This window comes from Heteronotia binoei, chromosome 1 (assembly GCF_032191835.1).
Source record: "Heteronotia binoei isolate CCM8104 ecotype False Entrance Well chromosome 1, APGP_CSIRO_Hbin_v1, whole genome shotgun sequence".
Taxonomy (NCBI): Eukaryota; Metazoa; Chordata; class Lepidosauria; order Squamata; family Gekkonidae; genus Heteronotia; species Heteronotia binoei.
Window position 1 is genome coordinate 75,249,723 of NC_083223.1, and position 20,060 is coordinate 75,269,782.

Sequence of the window (20,060 nt, forward strand, 5' to 3'; positions counted from 1 at the left end):
CCCGAGAAAACCACCATCACCAAAGCCACCCAGGAAGCAAACAAGCTTGGTCACAATGGGATGATGATGGTGTACTCCACTGTGTTCATGGCTGGCTTACTCTCCTCCAGGCTTTTCTTCCCCCTTCAGATTTCTCACTTTCTAGCCTCAGCTGTTGTGTCTTATGTGGAGGGTAGTATCAACAGATGATGAAATCTGTTGTATAGGCTTTTAAACAATAAAGCAAATCATGTCAAAAAGACTAAAATGAATTGCATTAATTTGTTGTGCACAGCAACTATGTAAGGACATATAACAATAGGAAGTCCAATTCTGAAGTCACAGACAATGTAAACAATTCCAAATTAAATTGGGAATAAGACATGACTCCTCGGTGTCACCAGCATTTCACAAGCATTCATCAGATATTAGGTATCAATCTATTGGTGAGGCATTCTCACTCATCAGGGTGCCAGTCAACAAAATTTTACAATGACCATACAATGGCCTTCATGGAGTAACCTTGTGGCATGTTTTAGTCAGTGCTAATTGTGAATGTGGCATTTCATGAGCTATAGGGTGAATACCACTGCCTTAGACTCTGTGACCTTTTCACCTGTCTAAATATAAATACAGATATGCAGAGCTTTTCATACAGAAAAAGCCCATCAGGAGCTTATTTGCATATTAGGCCACACCCCCTGACACCAAGCCAGCCGGAATTGCGTTCCTGTTCAAAAAAAGCCCTGCAGATATGTACTTTATTTTGAAACTTTCTCCTTTTACTGGATGCACAAAATTAGGGTGTTGAAATGACTTCCTTTTTAAACAAAGCAGTTTCTAGGAAAAACAGTAGCTGTAAAATATAACAGGTTGTATATTTTTTGCAGGTATTTGACTGAATCCTATGGAAGTGGGCAGGATATTGATGACAGAATTGTAGAAGGTACTGTGTTTTACTAAACAAATAAAAATACTTTCAATATAAATGTTGGATCACTTGATACCTGGAACTTTATATTTATACGCTTTTAAATATATATATATATATATATATATATATATATATATATATATATATATATATATATATATATATATGAGGTACGTGGAAGTCAAGGGAATAGATTTAAAGAATTTGATTGATGTAAATGCAATGGAAATAAAGTATCTATAAAGTAAACCGCTGAATACCAGTGCTGAGAGTCAACATCAGGTTAAGGCCTGAATCTCTTCCTGTTGTTGGCCAGTTGTTGACACTTTAGTTAGCTGCTGCGTGAGGCAAGATGCTGGACTAGATAGGTCACTAGTCTGATCAATCAGGGCTGTTCTTAGGTTATGACATTTCTTTTTTTAATCTCTCATTTAAAAAGGGCATATGCTAGAAAATCCACTGGTGCGCTGTGCCCAGTTAACTTACCATGATATGGTAGTCAAATACTGCAGTCAAATACTTACTGGTACTGCATTTTAAGACACTTCCTGATTTCTTACATTTGACCTCAGTAGTTTTATGGTGTGCAAGAACAGACCAAAGATCTTAAATTGCTGTATTCATCTGAAATGTCCCCCTGCTCTCAAAAAGAACAGCTTTACTTAACACGTTTGCTCAGTTTTTCTTAAGACTACCCGCCCCCCCCCCCCCCTTTGTGGTCTAGAAATTTAATGTTTTATTGGTTTTTCCTTTTCTTTTTTCTTCAATAGCCAATCCACTTTTAGAAGCTTTTGGAAATGCAAAGACCGTTCGTAACAACAATAGCAGTCGCTTTGGAAAATTTGTAGAAATTCATTTCAATGAAAAGGTATTGCTGATTTGTTATGTAGTAGACATATCGGTGTGTGTTGTAAATTTATTTAGGTGATCTTTTTTTGTACCATGGGGATTTTTTCTTCCTGCTGAGCTTTCTGTACAAATCACTGTGTGTCAATTTTTTTACCATTTATCATTGTTCTGTCTCAAAAATTTATTTAGGCTGAAAGGCAATATACATTAAATTAAATAATTAATGAGAACTTTTTCAATGACACTGCTTGGCTATCAGTCTTCTGTTTGAATGGTGGTAACTTTGCATTTATAGGAGGCAAATTGACCTACCTAGCCAAATGGTGTTCTAGAATGGTTGGGTAGAAATTAGTTAATCAATTGAATACTATAGGACTTTGATGAGAATTGGTTGTAATAACTGCAAGATGGGAAGGGCAATAGGTATGGGCATGGAATTTCTATATAGCAAAAAGCATACTGAATTGTCTGTTTTTTCTGGGTTACTTGCTGTTCTGTTCTACAGTGTTTTCTGCACTATCTTTCTTGAACCAGTAGTTCCAGAATAGCTAGATTTTTGTCTAAAAAGTCTGTGTGTGCTAAGGGGTGGGCAGGTCCCTGATTTTCCCTCTTGTGGCACACCTCTGATTTCTCCCAACCTATGACTGGAGAAGGCAATGGCAACCACCCTGTAAAAAGTCTGCCATGAAAACGTTGTGAAAGCAACATCACCCTAGAGTCAAAAACAATTGGTGCTTGCACAGGGAACTACCTTTATTCTGGGGAGAAGGTCCCCTGGATTCAAATGCAATCTAAATTTCCTATCTTTTTCTTTCTTTTTAAAATTATTAATTATTAAAATTATTCTCTTTTGAATTTGAATAAACATCAATACTAAAAACAAAACATTCGAAAGTCCTGAGAAGTTCCAGAGAAAAGTGTGCATATATTAAGTTTGGGTATAAAAAGAAAGAATAATGCGGGTATACAGAAGCAAAAAAAAAAAGAAGCAAGGGGGGAGGGGAACAAGATAGAAAAACAATAAACAGAAAAAAGCAGATTATTTCTACCTGCCTTTCAGTTTTAACCCAATATAACCATTAAGTTCTACAGTCTTATTTCCTCATTTACTTTTTACTATTCTATTGCTTATGATATAAATTCAAGCTATTCATCTTCAGTACATACAAATGAGAATAGCAAAAAGAGAGAAATAATCAATCACAAGATATAACTAACAGGTTAACTTTAGCAATTTTAAAGATAAGAACTAATTAGTTAATTTGACAATGTTGAGAATAAACATGAGCAGAAAAGATGAATATAATTTCTTTGTCCTTAATACTAACTTAATTATTTCTAGCAGGAGAAAAAAAGACAGAAAATACAATACTTTGTCTATTTCATTATAAAAAGATTCTCAAGTCAAAAATATCAGGAGCAGATCTTAAAAATATAAAGTATCTATATTATCTACCTTATTATCAATTGACCCAAATTACTTGTTTGTCTGGTTTGAATATTTAAAATTCTTTAAAAACTTCTGGAGATTGTAATTCCTATTTTCATATTACTCTATGAATTTGAAACTGCAAAAAAGAAAAGAAAAGTGTGCATATAAATGTATTAAATAAATAGCAATTGGATTAAGGATATCATGAATACTAAAATATAAATCTAATTATTTTTAATAGATGGAAAGCATAACTCAGTTTCCAGTACCTCTGGACTTTGGGATAGTTCAAACATGAAATGAATTACCCAGCATTCCAATTTCTTCAGGACAAACCTGAGTTGATAGGTGTTCAACACTTGAGTCTGTTTGGTGTGGTACCATAGGCCAATCACTCTGAACATGCTTCTGCTGACATTGATGCATCTTGAGTTTAAGGGAATATATCCCGTATCTTATTCCTGATATCTTCTACTTGTTCCACAAAATATTGTTTCCAAGCCTTCATATAATTGGTTTTGCAATGGCAGAATCCTTATAAGTGAAATAAGGAGGTGACTCCTTTGAAGTTGGTAGTTCTATTTAAAGTTAAAATTTTCAAAGGCAGCTGGATCCTCTTTAAGTTGTTTCCGGAGAAGTAAGGACTGAATAGGTGTGTAAACTGTAAATATTCATAGCCTTCATTTATGCTGCATTGTCAGCATTTCCTCTTATGTACAACATCGCAAAATCTATAGATCTTGTATTTATTTATGCCAGTTTGAAAATGTACTGATCTGTATACTTCCCCTAAAATTAGAGTCATTAGAGTAAAGGGGGGAGTTAATCAAGAATTGGAGCCCCAATATTTTCTGCTATGATCCCACACACGGAGTTTGGATAAAATGAAAGGATTATATGTGGGATATCTGCTAAGTTTTGTCTGCCAACCACATTTTCTAGAGAACGGATCCTGATTTTTCCTCCTTCTACATCATCTATTTTGCCCGAGATTGGTCCTGGCTTCAATTTTTTTTTTTTAATAACTATTATGACGCTCTGAACCCAAAGAAGTTATGGATTTCTATTGCTCTCTTATCCATCTTAATGTTTGTCATTAGTGTTGTGTTTCATTTGTTGTAACTTACAATCCAGGTATTTCCAAAACAAAATTATCCAATTATAAAGAACTAGGAACAAGGCCCATTGTGGAGAAAAAAACGGGTTCTAGAAAGAGGCTGTGGGTGAATGCCCCTCCACCTTCGCTGTCTTTCCACCCACCCAAGTGAAGGCATTCACTCCCCACCCCAAAGAGAGCTGATCTCTGCCATCTGGAGAGCAGCTGTAATTCTGAGTGATCTCTAGACCTTGCCTGGAGATTGGTTCCCCAGGAGGAAATGGAATTGTACCTGTCTGAGGTCCCACCCCTCCTCAAGCCCCATCCCTTAAATCTCCAGGAATTTCCTAACCTAGAGCTGACAGCCCTGTCTCTTTTCCTTTATCTGCCCCTCTGCCTTCAGCTTTGCATCACTTTCTCCCTCACTGCAGCCTCTACATAGGAAAAAGGACAATCTTTCTCCACAATGTGTGTGTGTGTGTGGGGGGGGGGGGGAAATCAAAGCAGCTTACATCATTCTTCCCCTTTTTGATCTGCACAACAACCCTGTGAAGTTGGTTAGGCTGGAAATCTGTGACTGTCCAAAATCATCTAGTCAGCTTCCTCAAGAAGAACCTGGGTCTGGCAAACCCCACTCTGAAGCCTTAACTCCTATGCCCTCCTATAAACTCCACCACAAAATCTCCAGGAATTTCCCATCAGCCTGGAACTGGCAGCTGTAGTCAGGACTAGCCCCAGTATGTTCTGCCTCAGAGGCTTTTAGTGATACCTTTCAGACCAACAGTCTGTCTCTGAGATCATTGTTGGCCTTAAGCACAGGACTTCAGTCTCTGTCTGTCTCACTTCCTATCCATATCTCTCTCTCTCTCAATCAGGTCTGTTGACACAGGATGCCATTTTTCCAGAGGAGGATAGGGAGGAGTACTCAGCCCATTTTCTCCTCCTCCCTCCCTCAATTAAGAGAGGGGTTTCTTTCTCTCCTCTGTGAATCAGTGTGACAGGCGGCTCAGCCAGTGGTAGTGTGGGGAGAGCCAGTAACTGCCAGAACTAAGGTTGGTTGCCTTTTACTGGCAGAATCAGCTTTGCTGGCTAGTAGCAGCTACTCAGGTGGGAGAGGATCAGACTCAGCCAATGGCAAACAAGTATTCTTGATTGATAGTTTGACGAGCCAAAGGTTGATGCACCACAGTCCCAACCAATCAGGTTGCTTTGTTCTGTCAAGACGAAAGGGCTTTTATTATATTATAGATTCTTGATCTCTAGAATGACTAGGCATGTTAGTGGATGTGATTTTTCAGAGCTTACTTTAAAGCCAGGAATCCTGCAATTCTGTTTCTTTTGCATTTGGGTAATAAATTTATAGGAAGGAAATACAATGCTCTGTGTTGTCAGCAAAGAGGCTAACTTAATGGTGATAATTTTTTGAGATCACTCAGTTTCTTACTAGTCAGTTTATATTCAAGCATACTATGTCAGTTGATATTCAAATGTAAGCTTTTCACATTTGCTGTTTTAACTGCTGTGTTTTTTAGCAATTTGTCTGTATCTGTTCTTACCCTATTGAAGCCTTTGCAAAGGGAAAACCCCCCCCCCGAAGGTTGTTCTCGGCAATAGAGTTAATGAAATACAAAAATAAAGTAGGGTTGCAACAGGTTGATATGTTCTTTAAGGTTTGAGACTAGATCGGGGTGGCCAAACTTGCTTAACGGAAGAGCCACATAGAATAAATGTCAGATGTCTGAGAGCTGTGAGAGATGAACATCAGATGTTTGAGAGCCACAAGACAAATGTCAGATGTTTGGGAGCTGCAAGGAAGGAAGGAAAGGTGGAAAGAAAGCAAACAGATGGGGTAAGGAAGAGTTGGAAAGAAAGTAACTTTAACTATAAATGTCTTCTCCAAGCCACCTGATGTGGGGGCTTCAAGAGCCACACAATATGTATGAAAGAGCCACATGTGGCTCCCGAGCCACAGTTTGGCCCTCCCTGGGCTAGATAGACTGAATCTAATTTCTTTTATCCTGCTCAGATGCTGTCTTGCTTCGTGAGCCTGTCCCCAGCTCCCTGTGTTATCTGTTATGTGCTTTGGGTTCCTCACAGTGTTATAGTCAAAGATGGCAACCCTTCTGATGCAATACAGTATTCAGACACTGCAAACAAACTCTAGTTTGCTTGACAAGAATAAGCTAGGGGTTGTGCACATTTCCCTCATTGTACACAGAACAGCAGTAGAGAGCCTCATGGTCTCCACAGTTTATTTTGGCATCCCAAATGAGCAGTGTTAACAAATTTGAGTTTTATTGCTTGTAAAACAGCAAGAATGGGTTTAAATACCTGTGTTGATATAATTTGGGACTGCAAATATTGCTGAACAGTGGTGATAACGGCTGAAGGATTATCAATCTTTGTACCCTGTCTGGGGGTAATGGTTTATAGGTGTACATAGATAATCAGTCTGCAGTTTTGATTACACAACACTAGATCTAACTGGGCTTTTTTTTTTGTCAACTAGAGCTTGTGAAAAAACTATAACAATGCAGACTGAATATCTTTCATGCTTCTGTATCCAGTTTGTAGTGAAGAAGTCAATATAGCCAAATCCTGAACATATATATATTTTAAAGACATAAATGAAGTTTTATTTCTTCACAAAAGTAACCTTTGCTTTTTTCTTTCAGAATTCAGTGGTTGGTGGGTTTGTGTCACATTACCTGCTGGAGAAATCCAGGATCTGTGTTCAAGGCAAAGAGGAGAGGAACTACCATATATTCTACAGGCTTTGTGCTGGAGCCCCTGAAGATATAAGAGAGAAATTGTATTTAAGCTCACCAGATAATTTTAGAGTGAGTAGATCTCTCTCCCTCTCTATTACTACCCTGTTCTTGCTTCTCCCAGAATGTTTTGTGTTAGAAGAGTGGTTGAACTGAGTTTCAGGTATTCAATTCAGGTTTATAACTTTTCAACTAAGTTTAGGATTTCTTTTGTTTCTCTCCTATCTTGAAGACTTGGAATGGTTTGCATTCTAACACACAACAGTAAAATCAGACTACAATGAAAATACCATGTCTTTAAAGGCTTAGCCTCCTACACTGAGAAATAACTGGAATACATCTGAGAATTTAGCCCTAGACAAGTCAGTGCTTAATCTCTGAAACTGAAAGTGGAACAAGTTTCTCCAAGAACATCCATTCATATACAGAACTTAAGGAAAATGTAAGCCTCCCACAAAAAATTGCAGCCCATAATGCATGCTGACCTATATTATGAGATCATGTCCTCTCCTTTTCTCCTAATTGGATATTGGTAGAGGAAGAAATCAGAGAAATGATTTGGGTAAGAATGCCTGAAAGTTACAGGATGAAATGTAATATCTAGCTTCATGTTTTTTGCTATTGCTGCTGACATCGCTTGTACCAGAGGTGGCCAAACTTGCTTAATGCAAGAGCCACATGGAATAAACATCAGATGTTTGAAAGCCACAAGACATGAACATCAGATATTTGAGAGCCACAAAACAGTAAGGAAGACAGGCAGGCAAATAGATGGGGAGAGGGAGAATCAGAAAGAAAGCAACTTTAAATGCATTCTCCAAGCCTCTAGCTGGCTTGGCTTGGAGAAGTGATTTAGAGACAAATGCCTTCTCCCAGCTGGCCAATAGGGTAGTGGAGGCTTCAAGAGCCCAATATTTGTGAAAGAGCCACATGTGGCTCTCGAGCCACAGTTTGGCCACCCTTTCTTGCACTATTTGTGCATTTTCAGCAGATTTTTGAAGTTGTAATTAGCCATAGTTTTGTTTTTAAATCTGTTCCTATAATTATGCTCAGAAAATAATTAAATACTAGTGCAGGTGCTGGAACATGCTTCCCAGAGGACTGCATCGTAATGGGATTCCACTAAGGTTAGGTAATAAGGAATAATTATAGAACGAAGTTTAAGTCCTGAGACACCTTGAAGACAAACAAGTGTTACATAATCATTCCTTAGATTCAGGTGGGTAGCCATGTTGGTCTGAAGCAGCAGAGCAAAGTTTGAGTCCCGTGGCACCATTAAGATCAACAAAGTTTTCAAGGTATGAGCTTTCGTGTGCACACAACACTTCTTCAGATGCATTGAAATGGAATTTGCCCATCCATATATCTAGGCAGAGGGGAAATAGCAAATTAGCAAACAGCATAATAAAGTTGTTTGACAGATGCAAGGACCAAACTGGAATAATAAGCTTAGTTTATATGGACACCATTTGTTTGGTTTTAATTCCAGGGGAAAAGATAGTGAAGGATATATATATAATAATCAGTGATTGATAGGCAGATGTACCCATCTTCATTGTGGAATGCTGAGAGTAATTAACTGAGGCCCTGCTATTACAATCCATCCATCTTCTCTCAGTGTATCTGAAGAAGTGTGCACGCACACAATAGCTTATCTCTTGTTGATCTTGTGCCACTGGACTTGAACTTCGTTTTGCTGCTTCAAACCAACATGGCTACCCACCTGAATCTAAGGAATGATTATGTAAAACTTCTGTAGATAAGTTTTGAAAGTTTTAAAAATATTTGTAGGTTTTAAAATTATTTTCCCCCTGATGTTTGCTTTTGCAGGAAATCACAAAAAATTGTTGCAGCAACGTTGTTGTAGTCCCCACATTCCCTGTAATGCTGCTCATGTAATTGTACTGGGTGCATTAAAAGTAATGGTGTGATTGGGCTTTAATTTGGCTTCTCAGAACAAAGCCTTCAGAGGTGGTGATACCAGCATATGTAGCCTCTATGTAGTTAGAACTTTGCATGGTTTATGGATGTTTGAATAGGCTTCTTGTACAACAGCACATTGAAACTAATATTTAATTCAGAAATCTTTTCAGTTTGTTTGGTGCATTTCCATTTGTGAATTGCTTCAGTATTTATTTTAGACATATTTTACACTAGACAAAAGTGTGGTGCCAAAAGTGTCTATAGACATATGTTCATCATTAATTGACATCTGTCTTAATTTATTTCTTACACATAGTGCTAATATATGAATCTTCTTTTTTAATTATATAATTATAAATGTTCTTGGGATAACAGTTTTAAGTCAATTGTGCCATTCCAAGCTCTACAAGAAATATCCTTTATTTGAATCTTTTAATACATCGTTTGTGCTAGTCAGTTTATTGAATACCAAATCTGTGTTTTAAAATAGTTAAGTTAAAGGTAAAATTGTATGGGACTAAAACACCTTGGTAATCATCACCATACTATCATTGTGTTGAGGTACAAGATACATTTTTAAAACTGTAATTGGAGTCTTTTGAAATACTCCAATTATTATTTTCTTTAATAATTTTCTTTTGTTTTCTTTTGTTATTTTCTTTTGTTTCAATAGTATTTAAATCGTGGCTGCACTCGATACTTTGCTACCAAAGAAACAGATAAGCAGATTTTGCAGAATCGCAAAAGTCCTGAGGTAAGATGTGTATTTAATATTGAAATGTCATGCTTTGCAAAACAGTTATAAGTTCATGTAGCATAATTGCTGCATCTAAAATTTGGTTCATATCTGCTTGTATTCAAGCAGTTTTGATAGTGTTTCTCCCTGTCTGAGGAGGGGGATGGAAGCCCAATACTACTATCTTCCTGAACAAATGAGGGGCATTTTAAAACAGGTATCAGCCATCCAGTAGGTATGCACAGCTCTGCATGTGCACTGGGAAGCATGTACTCACTGGCAGCACATCTTGATTGAGGCCAGTTATTTTGAGCTATGCCTTTGTTCAGTGTACCCAACTTGACTTGCCTGTTTTTGTCTATATATCTGAATTGTAGCCAGAATTTTGGCACCCTTGTTAATTAGAAAAGTTTTCCTGGAATGAAACATTTCATTGGATTTTTATTTGATTTAGCTATTACAGAGGCAGAATAATCAACTTTACATTGTTGCTTTCATCAGTTATTTTGTCAGTGGTATTTAACTAAATGAAGTTTACATATTGAAATCAATTAGTGCAGTAATGACCATTCAGGGTAGAAGACTCATGCCTGACTGATCCCTTCCACACTGCCAGCGTGTGCGCACCATCGTGGCTTGTCCTTTCCTCGAACCTTGAAAAAGGGCTGCTGTAGCCCTTTGTGTATAGTGTCCATAGAGAGGCAGCAGTTCAAAGAACTGAAGAGTCTTTGTCTGAATGCTGCCAAATAGTGAGCCCTGCACTCATCTACTATGGTTCTGGGGCTACCCCAAAAGCATGACCTATTCTGTGAATTTGGTGGGTTAGCTTCCAGTGCTGACAGCATCATGTCTGACTAGGTAGTGATGTAATGATATAGCTTAAACTTGGCCTATATAAACAGATGTTCATTGTTGTGGTATCTGTGCAGTTTTACATGGGTTCTGCATGTGTACAAGGCCAACTGTGAAGAAGTTCCGGAAAGTTCCCCCTCTTATTCTGAATTCCTACCTTTTTGGTGTGGAAAGGAGGAGGAAGGGGGTCCCTTCCTCAGATCTCTCTTTGCTGCTGCTGAGAGCGGTTGTCTTTCCCTGAAGCTCCTTGTCTGAGGGAGGTAAAAAACTTGGAGATTTTGTCTCCCACTGAGGAGCTTTGATCTTCTTCTGGACTTTTATTCTTTTCCTTTTTCTGAGGAAAACAGGACACAGTTTTCTTTCTTTTAGCCCTGTATTTTTCTGAGGAATAATACTTAAAAAAAAAATACTTAAAAAATGACCTCTGAATATGAATGGGGAAGGTATATTTTTTTAAAAAATGTATGCATGTGGGGTGAAAAAGTCCTCACTCAGATGATCATACGCTTTGCCTTCTCTGGCTTGGTGAAGAGCAACAATATCTCTAGATGCTCTGTTTGTAGACTGTTCACACTAAAGGCAAGGTATGACCTAGCCTCCCACCTTCAGGCAGCATTATGGGAAAAAGTCCTCTCATTCTGTTTCTGAAATCTGTCCTGACCCAGCACTTTTTCAGATTCCTGAGAGACAGGACATTCTTCATCAGTTCTGATGGGTCCATCCTCTGTCAGCTCGGGTCCAGGTTGCAGAGTGCTTCAGAGCGGCCTCAAAGAAAATACAACATACACAAATGCCATGATAAGGCAGATTTATTTAATTCAGGCAAAACTCCCTTGGTCACAGCAGCTCCTTGCTTATGAGACAGCTCCAGATTGAACCACATTTGATCCAGTAAAAGCAGTTGTACTAACTCCAAGGTTGCCCTTGCCACCAGGATACTGTCACATAGTTTTTAGTGTTTTATGTTGGAAGCTGAACTCCTTGATCCCATGACCAGCTCTGGCCTCTCCACCTGCTATCCACAGTTCACATCTGATAATCTCATCATGGCACTCAGATTTGACTGATTATGATTACAGGTCTCCGTCAGAGTCCCCATGCTAAGACCTTCATCACTACTATCCTTGACACTATTCTTATGCTACTCACAAAGAGGACCATTATGAGCGTTATCAAGCCTGGGATTCATATTCCCCACATTGTTCATAGTTGAACCTGCACACTGCCTATCTGCTTACCATTTGTTTGAGCTTAATTCTAGGGAAAACACAGTGTCCCCTCCCCCAAATTAAACCCAAATAAATGGTAACCATATAAACTATTCCTGTTTGATCCTTGAATCTGTTAAATTTTTTTATTATGTTGTATGCTAATTTACTGCTCATCTTCTACCTATATGTATGGACTGGTAATTTCTATTTCATTGTATCTGAAGAAGTGTGTGTGCAGATGAAAGCTTATATCTTGAATAAAACTCTTTTGGTCTTAAAGGTACCACTGGATTCAAACTTTGTTTTGCTGCTTCAGACCAACACAGCTACCCACTTGAATATATCTTCATTTGTCCAGTTGTTTACTTTGCACTGTTGCCACAGCCGTTTCTTTAAGATGTTACTCATGGTTATGTTCCATGAGTCTGATCTTCTTGATAGGTCTGATCTTTTTAATACCAAAGCAGATCAAGTTCTAGAATGTATGAGGGAATAAATTTACAGCAAAAACCTTGGGAGCTGTTCTTCCTGTCCTGTCTCCACAAGGGTTCAGGTCTTATTTTAAGGCCCACCATGCTAGTTACAGGATAGAAGGTATCAGGCCCAACATCTTATAGGCCTCCTTTCTCTGTATACATTGTCAGCTTCCATCTCAATCAAGGGGGAAGTTTTCCTCTCAGAGAGGAAAAGGCAAGGTCGCAGTGTAATCCAAGATGCTTTTCCATGGCAAACGAAGTTTTTAACAGCTACTGTCTGTGGCCAAGGCTCCCCAGTTCAGAAGGACCATCCAGTTCCCCTCTCACTTAGCAGGATATTTGTCAGGACCAGTGTATCCTCTCTATAGTTTCAAGAGGGTATGCCCTCTAGACTCCTCCTGCCAGTCTACACTCTTTGGTCAGTATTCCTACTCCTTCCCCACAAATGCAGGCAGAAGTTGATATCCTCCTGGGGAATGTTTCCTAGTGGACAAAAACAAGGGGACTGACATATCCCTGCTTTGAGAAAGTTCAACAAGTTCCTGTTAATAAAAAATCAGAGTGATATCCATTTCCAATATTTCCCCTTTGTTAGGCCCAGGCATCTGGTTTCTAACCCTAGACCTGCCTGACAACTGCTTTTACATCAAGGTCAGATCAAGTTCTCAAAACATTTTTTGCTTCCACAGTCCTCCGTTTCAGTCTAATGACAGCCCATGAGGTTTTCCACCAAGTTTGTAACTGTTGTTAATGCCTGTTTACACAGGCTGGGGTGCAAAATTTACCTGTAGCTTGGAAACTGGTTGGTGGTGGCTGGCAAAAAAGAGAGATTACTATGAGACCACATCATTTTAAAACACCCTGACAAATCCAATCTCATCTCCACTGAAAAAGTAACTTTCATAGTATCCGTCACTCCTCCTTTGCTAAGAAATTCTTCAGAAAGGATTTTAGCATTCTCTGTGTGGATTCCTTTTTTATGTTACAGACTCCAGCTGGCTCTTTTTGTCCAGAGACTACTGGACCTTTATGGCCTCAACAACCACTGTAGTACCCTTCACAGGACTGTGAATGTCAGGCCTGATGCTCTGGATCCTAAGGCCTTTCAGTCATAGAAGCAGAGAATCCCCTTTAATGTTCCCTTCCAAAAGTTTGCCAACAGATGCCTTTTTGTTAGGTAGGGACACTCATGTCAGACCCACCTCAGTCAGCAGCACTTGGTCCCACCAGGAGAGCATGCGGCACATAAATATTCTCACACTCAAAGCTGTATACAACAACCTTGCCCTATGCTTGCATTTAGCAGGAAAAATTGTCCTTATCCATCTATCTTATGTCACTACAATGTATTACCTGAACAAACAGAGGAACAGCATTGGTGACCTTATGTAATGTGGAAATTAAAATATGGGATTTGTGGATTTCCACCCATTCTCCTTTCAGGCTGCTCATGTAGCAGGTTTCCCCAGCCACCTTGTGGATATCCTGAGTTGCAGCCCACTAGCATTTATAGGAACTGTTTGGGGATTACCTGGTTTTGGTTTTTCAACTGTGGGGAACTCATATCATCAACCTATTTGCCAACAACAACAGTAAATACTTTTGCTCTCAAGTAGTGTCTCAGTGTCACTAGGGGATGCTATTCAACTTTCATGGATAAGAGACCCTATACTGTGCCTTTCCTCTTATCCCATAAATTCTCTGCAAAATGAGGGGGAACACCTCTTAGTCAAACTAGTAATACCTTTCTGGCCAAGGCAAACTCTGTTTCCCATACTAGTAGCTATGTCACAAGACTATGACCACATCTTCTCTTCAGAGGACAATCTCTTCTTTCAGGGCCCTATCTGTACAATCCATCCCAATGTGGAATGTCTCCTGCATTTGTTAGTGCTATGATTTAGCACATATTGACTGCCCCTTGCTATGCATTCAGTTTGAGTATAGGTGACTTCTGCAGCTTTTTGGTGCAGCCTCTCCAGCAATGTAAAGATGCAACCTGGTCCTCTTGTACTTTTTTGAAGCATTACTCCATGACTGTGGATGCAATGAAAGATGTAGAATTTGGAAGAGCAGTGATCAGCTAGAGCTCATGTCCCCTTTCTGTGGTCTGATAAGTTAGCTCACTGTTCTGCCATGTGGGACTGCACAGGTAGCACAACAGTGAAATCAGAATTGCATGAATTGTTGTTCATTGAGTAGTCCCCTGTGCAATCACACATTGTCATGTTCTCAGGGTGCAGGCAGGCAGGAGTCCAAAGCCAGTCGAAGGTCAAAGTCCAGGAAGTCAAGCAGGAGCCAAGTCACCAATGCAGAATCACAAACCGGAATCAGAAGTCAATGTCCAAAAGCCAAAAGGTCAGGATGCCAAGGAAATCAAGCAGGTCAGGATCAGAAAGGAGCGTGGATGCAAGCCAGAGAATAGACTTGTTGCTTCCACAAGGTTACCAGGTCCTGGGTGAGAACTATATGGGAGTCTCAATCAGCCTGCTCCCTGGGTAGGCAGTGACTCTGCTATAACTCAGGGCTGAGAGATCTGAAGCATCAGCGTGCCTCATGTCTTTGCTCTGAAAGTTCTTTCCAGAGCCTGCTTTTAACTCTTGAGATGGGAGGAGGAGAGCTTGGAGGAGATTGATCGTCAGCAGCTGACACTGGAGCCTGGAGAGTGATTGGTGGGCCAGCTGCTGTTTGTTCAGCTGAGGAACTAGCTGGCAACTCTTCCAAATCTATTAACCCTTCCAGCTCCTCCTCAGGGCTCATAACACACATACCCCCTTTCTGCCTGATGTAGACTCTTTTTTTGCCCTGTTATTATTGCTAGAGATACCGCTCTCTATCAGCAGCCTTGAGGAATGGAGGGAAGGGCACCCCTTCCTCCTCCTCTTGTTGCCAAAAAAGGTGAGAATCTGCCATGGGGGGAAGGGAGCAGCTTCGACTTTCTTGAAGCTTCAAAAAGCTGCTTTGCACCTTGCCTGCTCACATGCAGAACCCATGTGAGGCTGTACAGGCGATCACTTAATGAACAGTCAACCCTGTTTTCCTCATTTCTGAGTGTTGTGGGCTCAAATAAATGCTTCGTTAGTACTTTAGCATGCATATCCAAGGAAGAGATCATTTATTATATTTTCAGTCCCAAAGTTGCCCAATGGGCCATTGCTTTCGCAGCTAGGGATGACTGGAAGTCAAGGAAGGGCTGTTGCAACATCCAGCACTGCACTGTGCTCCATTAATATTAAATTGAAAATATCAACAAGTGCTCCATAGACACATGTCTAAATATGAGCATAAGACTTTCATCTTAGCGGTTAGCTGTGTAAAGAATGCACTACATTTGTAAATGCTTTTGTTTTTAAAAGTACATATGGGTTGGAAGCCCTTTATTGACTTTCATGTGAGTATTTCAATCTATGGTAGGTGTGGTTCTTTCACAGCTTTTTGCTACACTGCCAGAGGCATCTGGATGTTATGATCTGGACTTGGCCTAGATCAGTTTTTATCGTGTCTTCACCAGAGCTTGAGAAGCTGTGGAATGGTTATCTTGTGAAAAGTTGACGATTCTGATCAATAGAAGCAGAGTGGTCTCTGCCACTCATTTCAGCATTGCCGCAAACGAGTTAAAAGGTGTCTACCACGGCTGACACAGCCATGTACTAAGCCTTAAGTTTAAATGGGAAGGAATGACTAATATGTCAACTGCAAAATGAGAATATTTGGCTTCCTAATGCCTTTGCATTCCCAGGTACTTGCACCCAAAGTTCTTTGAGGTATCTTAGAATATAAATGATATTTGGTTCTATCGGATAGAATATAAATTATATTTGATTCTAACCAGGTATGGAAAGACAAGCCTTAATAGTAGCTTGTGAATTCACTGTTGAACTTGGAATTCATTTCTGAGAATGTCACCATTACCCTCAGCTGCAGGTGATGCTGAGGTCATCCTACCTGTATTGTTAAGAGATTAATTCTGTCATCTTTCAGTTTTGAGCCTCGTTTGAAGATGTTGAATAATATTAAGTAATCAATTAACACTTACATTATTTTTGTTCTCTTCTTGTCAGGAAGATGAGGTGATCACTTTGTATAATTTGAAATTTTAATTTTATTAAAGTGCTGTGTGAAGTTAATTTTTCAGATGCATGCTACCACTTTATTTTTAGATGTATTAGAACAGTATAGTTTGGGGTGAAGCCAACCAGAGTGTGCATCAGATTGCCAACTCTCTTCAGACTTATAATGAAACTTCAAGAGCATTCTTAATTTTGCATGTTTGGACAGTTGTCTTACTGCATGTTGTAGCTTGTGGTTTTGTTATAATCACTTAATATGTTGGTGTAGTAGTGGTGTGTGGTGTTTTGAACTCTTAACAACCAAAAAATCAAAATAGTATGTATTTTGTGTCGGTTTGTACAAAACTTTCCTGATTAATTTCTGTGCTCTACAAGTACATTAATGTAAATGCACTGAGTTATACTCTTGTAGCAGCAATTCTATACAAATAGTTTGTATTGTATTCTGCTGGAATTTGTGCTCCTGCATGCCCATTATTTATAATTTGCATATGTTGCTGTAAAAACTCAAATTGTGCCAAATATTTTAAAGTAATTATATTTTCCTGCAAATATGCTGCATTCAAAATGTTCAAAATATTCCCCTGAGGAGCTTTCTCACCATCTTCATTGTTTTATGCTGCTTTAACCAGCTGCCTTGACATGGTGTTGTTTAAGCAGCTGCTTGCCAGTGTGACCCCAGCCAATTAGGGATCACAAAGGCAATTCAGGAGTAAGAATAATGCTTTGTGCCCCAATGATGAATTTCTGACACTTCTGACAGTGTTTGTAACTCTTCATCACTAAAAGCAGGATGCTTTTTAAAGCTTGGATAAACTTCAAATAAAAGTGCCCTGCCTCTATTTTGACACCCCCTAGTCAACACTACTTCTGTACATTTTTTAATTGGACACTACATGAATTAATAATTCTGTTTGTTGTCCCTCACATTTATCAGTCACGATTCCTTGTCTCCTCTACCATTGTTTATCCACACTCAGTACATAGTTCAGAACACAAACCTTGACACATTAAGAAGAGTAGACTGTTCTAAAAATGTGTATTGTTTTGTTTGCTTTGGATGTATGTTTACAAGCAGAATAGTAGCTTCAGTTACTTTCAGATTGCTTACCTTCTTGTTTTAGTACTTGAAGTCAGGCTCTTTGAAGGATCCTCTGCTAGATGACCATGGAGATTTTATCCGAATGTGCACTGCAATGAAGAAGATTGGTTTGGATGATGAAGAGAAACTGGATCTCTTCCGAGTAGTTGCTGGTGTCCTACACCTTGGAAATATTGATTTTGAAGAAGCCGGGAGCACCTCTGGTTAGATCACTTTACCTTGTTCCATTGTGGGCTGAATGTTGTCACTGGTATTATGAAAAATTGGTGTATTTAAGATACAAAGTAGCTTAGAATAGTAGCCAGTGTTAGGCCACTCAGATGTTTAGGTGTTTCTAAGGAAGTGAATATTTGAAGGGTTGGAAAACTGAAGAGTCTTCCAGTTAATTCACAAATTGACACATTTCTAAAGAGCTTGACATAAGTGATGCAAATAGATATAAGTCAATTGACTGCATAAAATAACTTATATTTGCCAAGAAAAAACTCAGGAATAAGAATCCAGGGGGAAAGAGTAACAGTCCAGTAGCACATTAAAGACTAACAAAATTTGTGGTAGGGTATGAGTTTTTGTGTGTCACTGCTCACATCTTCAGATACAGTTAGCATGCATGTCCATCTGTCCTATATATTGGAAAGTGGAATGATTTCAGATGCCAAATGACATTAGCAGGCAAATGACAATAGAAGGTATGATTGGGCTAGGTGTGATAGTAGGTGTGGAGAAATTGGCATTGATAGTAAGAGAGGAAGCCTAAGCCTCAATTCAGTACAAGTGGATGCATTGTCTTGAGCTTTGTTATCAGTTTCAACTCAGCAATCACTCTTTCTCATCTCCCTTTGAGATTCCTTTGTAAGATAATTGCTGTCTGATAACTATTTTATAAAGGAACTTCAAAAGGGAGATTAGAAAGAGAGACTGCAGAATTGCAATTTAGAACGAAGCTCAAGACAATGCATCTGGACTGAATCGAGGCTTAGGTTTTCTGTCTCATTAGCAGTGTTGAATTCTCTACCCCTACTACCTCTCTGCATAACATACCTAATCCAGTCACACCTTCTATTGTCATTTGCCTGCTAATGTCATTTGGCTAATGCCATTTGGCATCTGAAATTTCTCCACTTTCCAATATACATGGCAGATGGACTCACATTCTAGCTGTTTCTGAAGAAGTGAACAGTGACTCATGCAAGCTCATATTCTACCACAAATTTTGTTAGTCTTTGTGCTACTGGATTCTTATTCTTTTCTACTGCTGTGGACACACTAACATGACTACCCATCTTGATCTATCTCCAAGAAATTCAGGGGTACATGAGGAAGTCTTGCTCTGCAGATGAAAATCCTTATGCCCAAGGAAATCTTAGTCTGTGTCCAAGTCCTTGTATGAGGGCTGGGGGTGAGAGAGAACCTCTTGAAATTCAGTTTCTGTCCCTTATTAAACATACTTCACAGTCCAAAATAGGTCTACGTTTTAAGCACCACAGTGCTGTATATGTATGTTCTAAATAAATAACAGCCATGTATTAAAGTGGTCATCAACTGAGGCATTAGGGGCAGAATTAAAAGATAAATACTTGTTATGGAAGTTTTGTATGAACTTTCTCTGTGGATTACCTTTTCCATTACAATTTCAGCAGTACACTGGCTGTAGAGCATACTATTAGTAACTTATATTGGTTGTGAACATATGTGCTCATTCACTTGAACTGTATGCACAGAAAGAAAATGGGCTGTCAGCTATGTGTGCTCATGAAGCATATGTTCATGACATACACTCTGAAATAGAACACTCATACTTGCTTCTCATGCTTACAAAGTCTTTAATGCTTTTACCCAGTAGTATAGGAAATTGCAGTACTCCTAGAGGTAAATACTTGTTTATGTAATGCAGTGCTTTGAAGACATCCTTGGTTGTTTTGTTCTGGTGCTGATTCTTCAGAAGGCGGAAGTACAGAAATATTATGAAAGATTTGAACCAACAAAGGAATTGTGGGCATGGCTTCTCATCTTCCTCTGAGGAGTTTGGAGTAGCTTATGAGTACACGGTAGTCTTCCATTCAGAGTTTCTATGCTGAACATGTTCAGCTTCAGCATTAGAACTGTATTGAGATGCATTTGGCCATTTCTCTGGGCTTCTGTCAACTTATGAATCGTATACCAGCTGAGTTTTTAACTAGTTTCAGTGCAATATTGTTGAGGGTGGTAATTCAAGGATCTCTGCTTTATTCTTCATTCAGCCTCTTAAGGTTGAAGCTGAACAAAGGTTTCCATGGTCATCATGAACGGCAAATCTGCCTTTGAAAAATGCACCTTTTTGTTTTATGTCTCAAATGGTGCATATTGGATTTTGCCTTGTTGCTTTGCCTTACTAATTAGTTTGTGAGGATAGTTTAGGTAGAGTTGATTTATTTTTTTTAATGTGACTTTTTAAACCAAATGTGTTAACTCTCATTTTCACTGTGTTTGCTGCTTGCATCAGGTGGTTGTACACTGAAGAACAGATCTACTCAGTCGTTAGAATGCTGTGCTGAATTGCTCGGCTTGGACCAGGATGATCTGCGGGTCAGTTTAACCACCAGAGTCATGCTAACAACAGCAGGGGGCACCAAAGGAACAGTTATAAAGTAAG

General features: G+C 39.1%; 1 protein-coding gene across 6 annotated transcripts in view; it reads left to right on the top strand.

The window, feature by feature from the left end:
- The window catches only part of MYO6 (myosin VI), a 192,315-nt gene that overhangs the window by 95,421 nt on the left and 76,834 nt on the right, over window positions 1-20,060 (top strand). For 3 of the 6 annotated variants that reach the window (XM_060236257.1, XM_060236220.1, XM_060236240.1), the window contains exons 7-12: window positions 870-925; window positions 1,684-1,781; window positions 6,966-7,130; window positions 9,655-9,744; window positions 17,451-17,631; window positions 19,911-20,055. In XM_060236257.1, the coding sequence (XP_060092240.1) occupies window positions 870-925; window positions 1,684-1,781; window positions 6,966-7,130; window positions 9,655-9,744; window positions 17,451-17,631; window positions 19,911-20,055 (735 nt within the window). The remainder of the gene's footprint in view (window positions 1-869; window positions 926-1,683; window positions 1,782-6,965; window positions 7,131-9,654; window positions 9,745-17,450; window positions 17,632-19,910; window positions 20,056-20,060) is intronic. The other 3 variants (XM_060236263.1, XM_060236229.1, XM_060236248.1) reach the window with 1 other exon arrangement.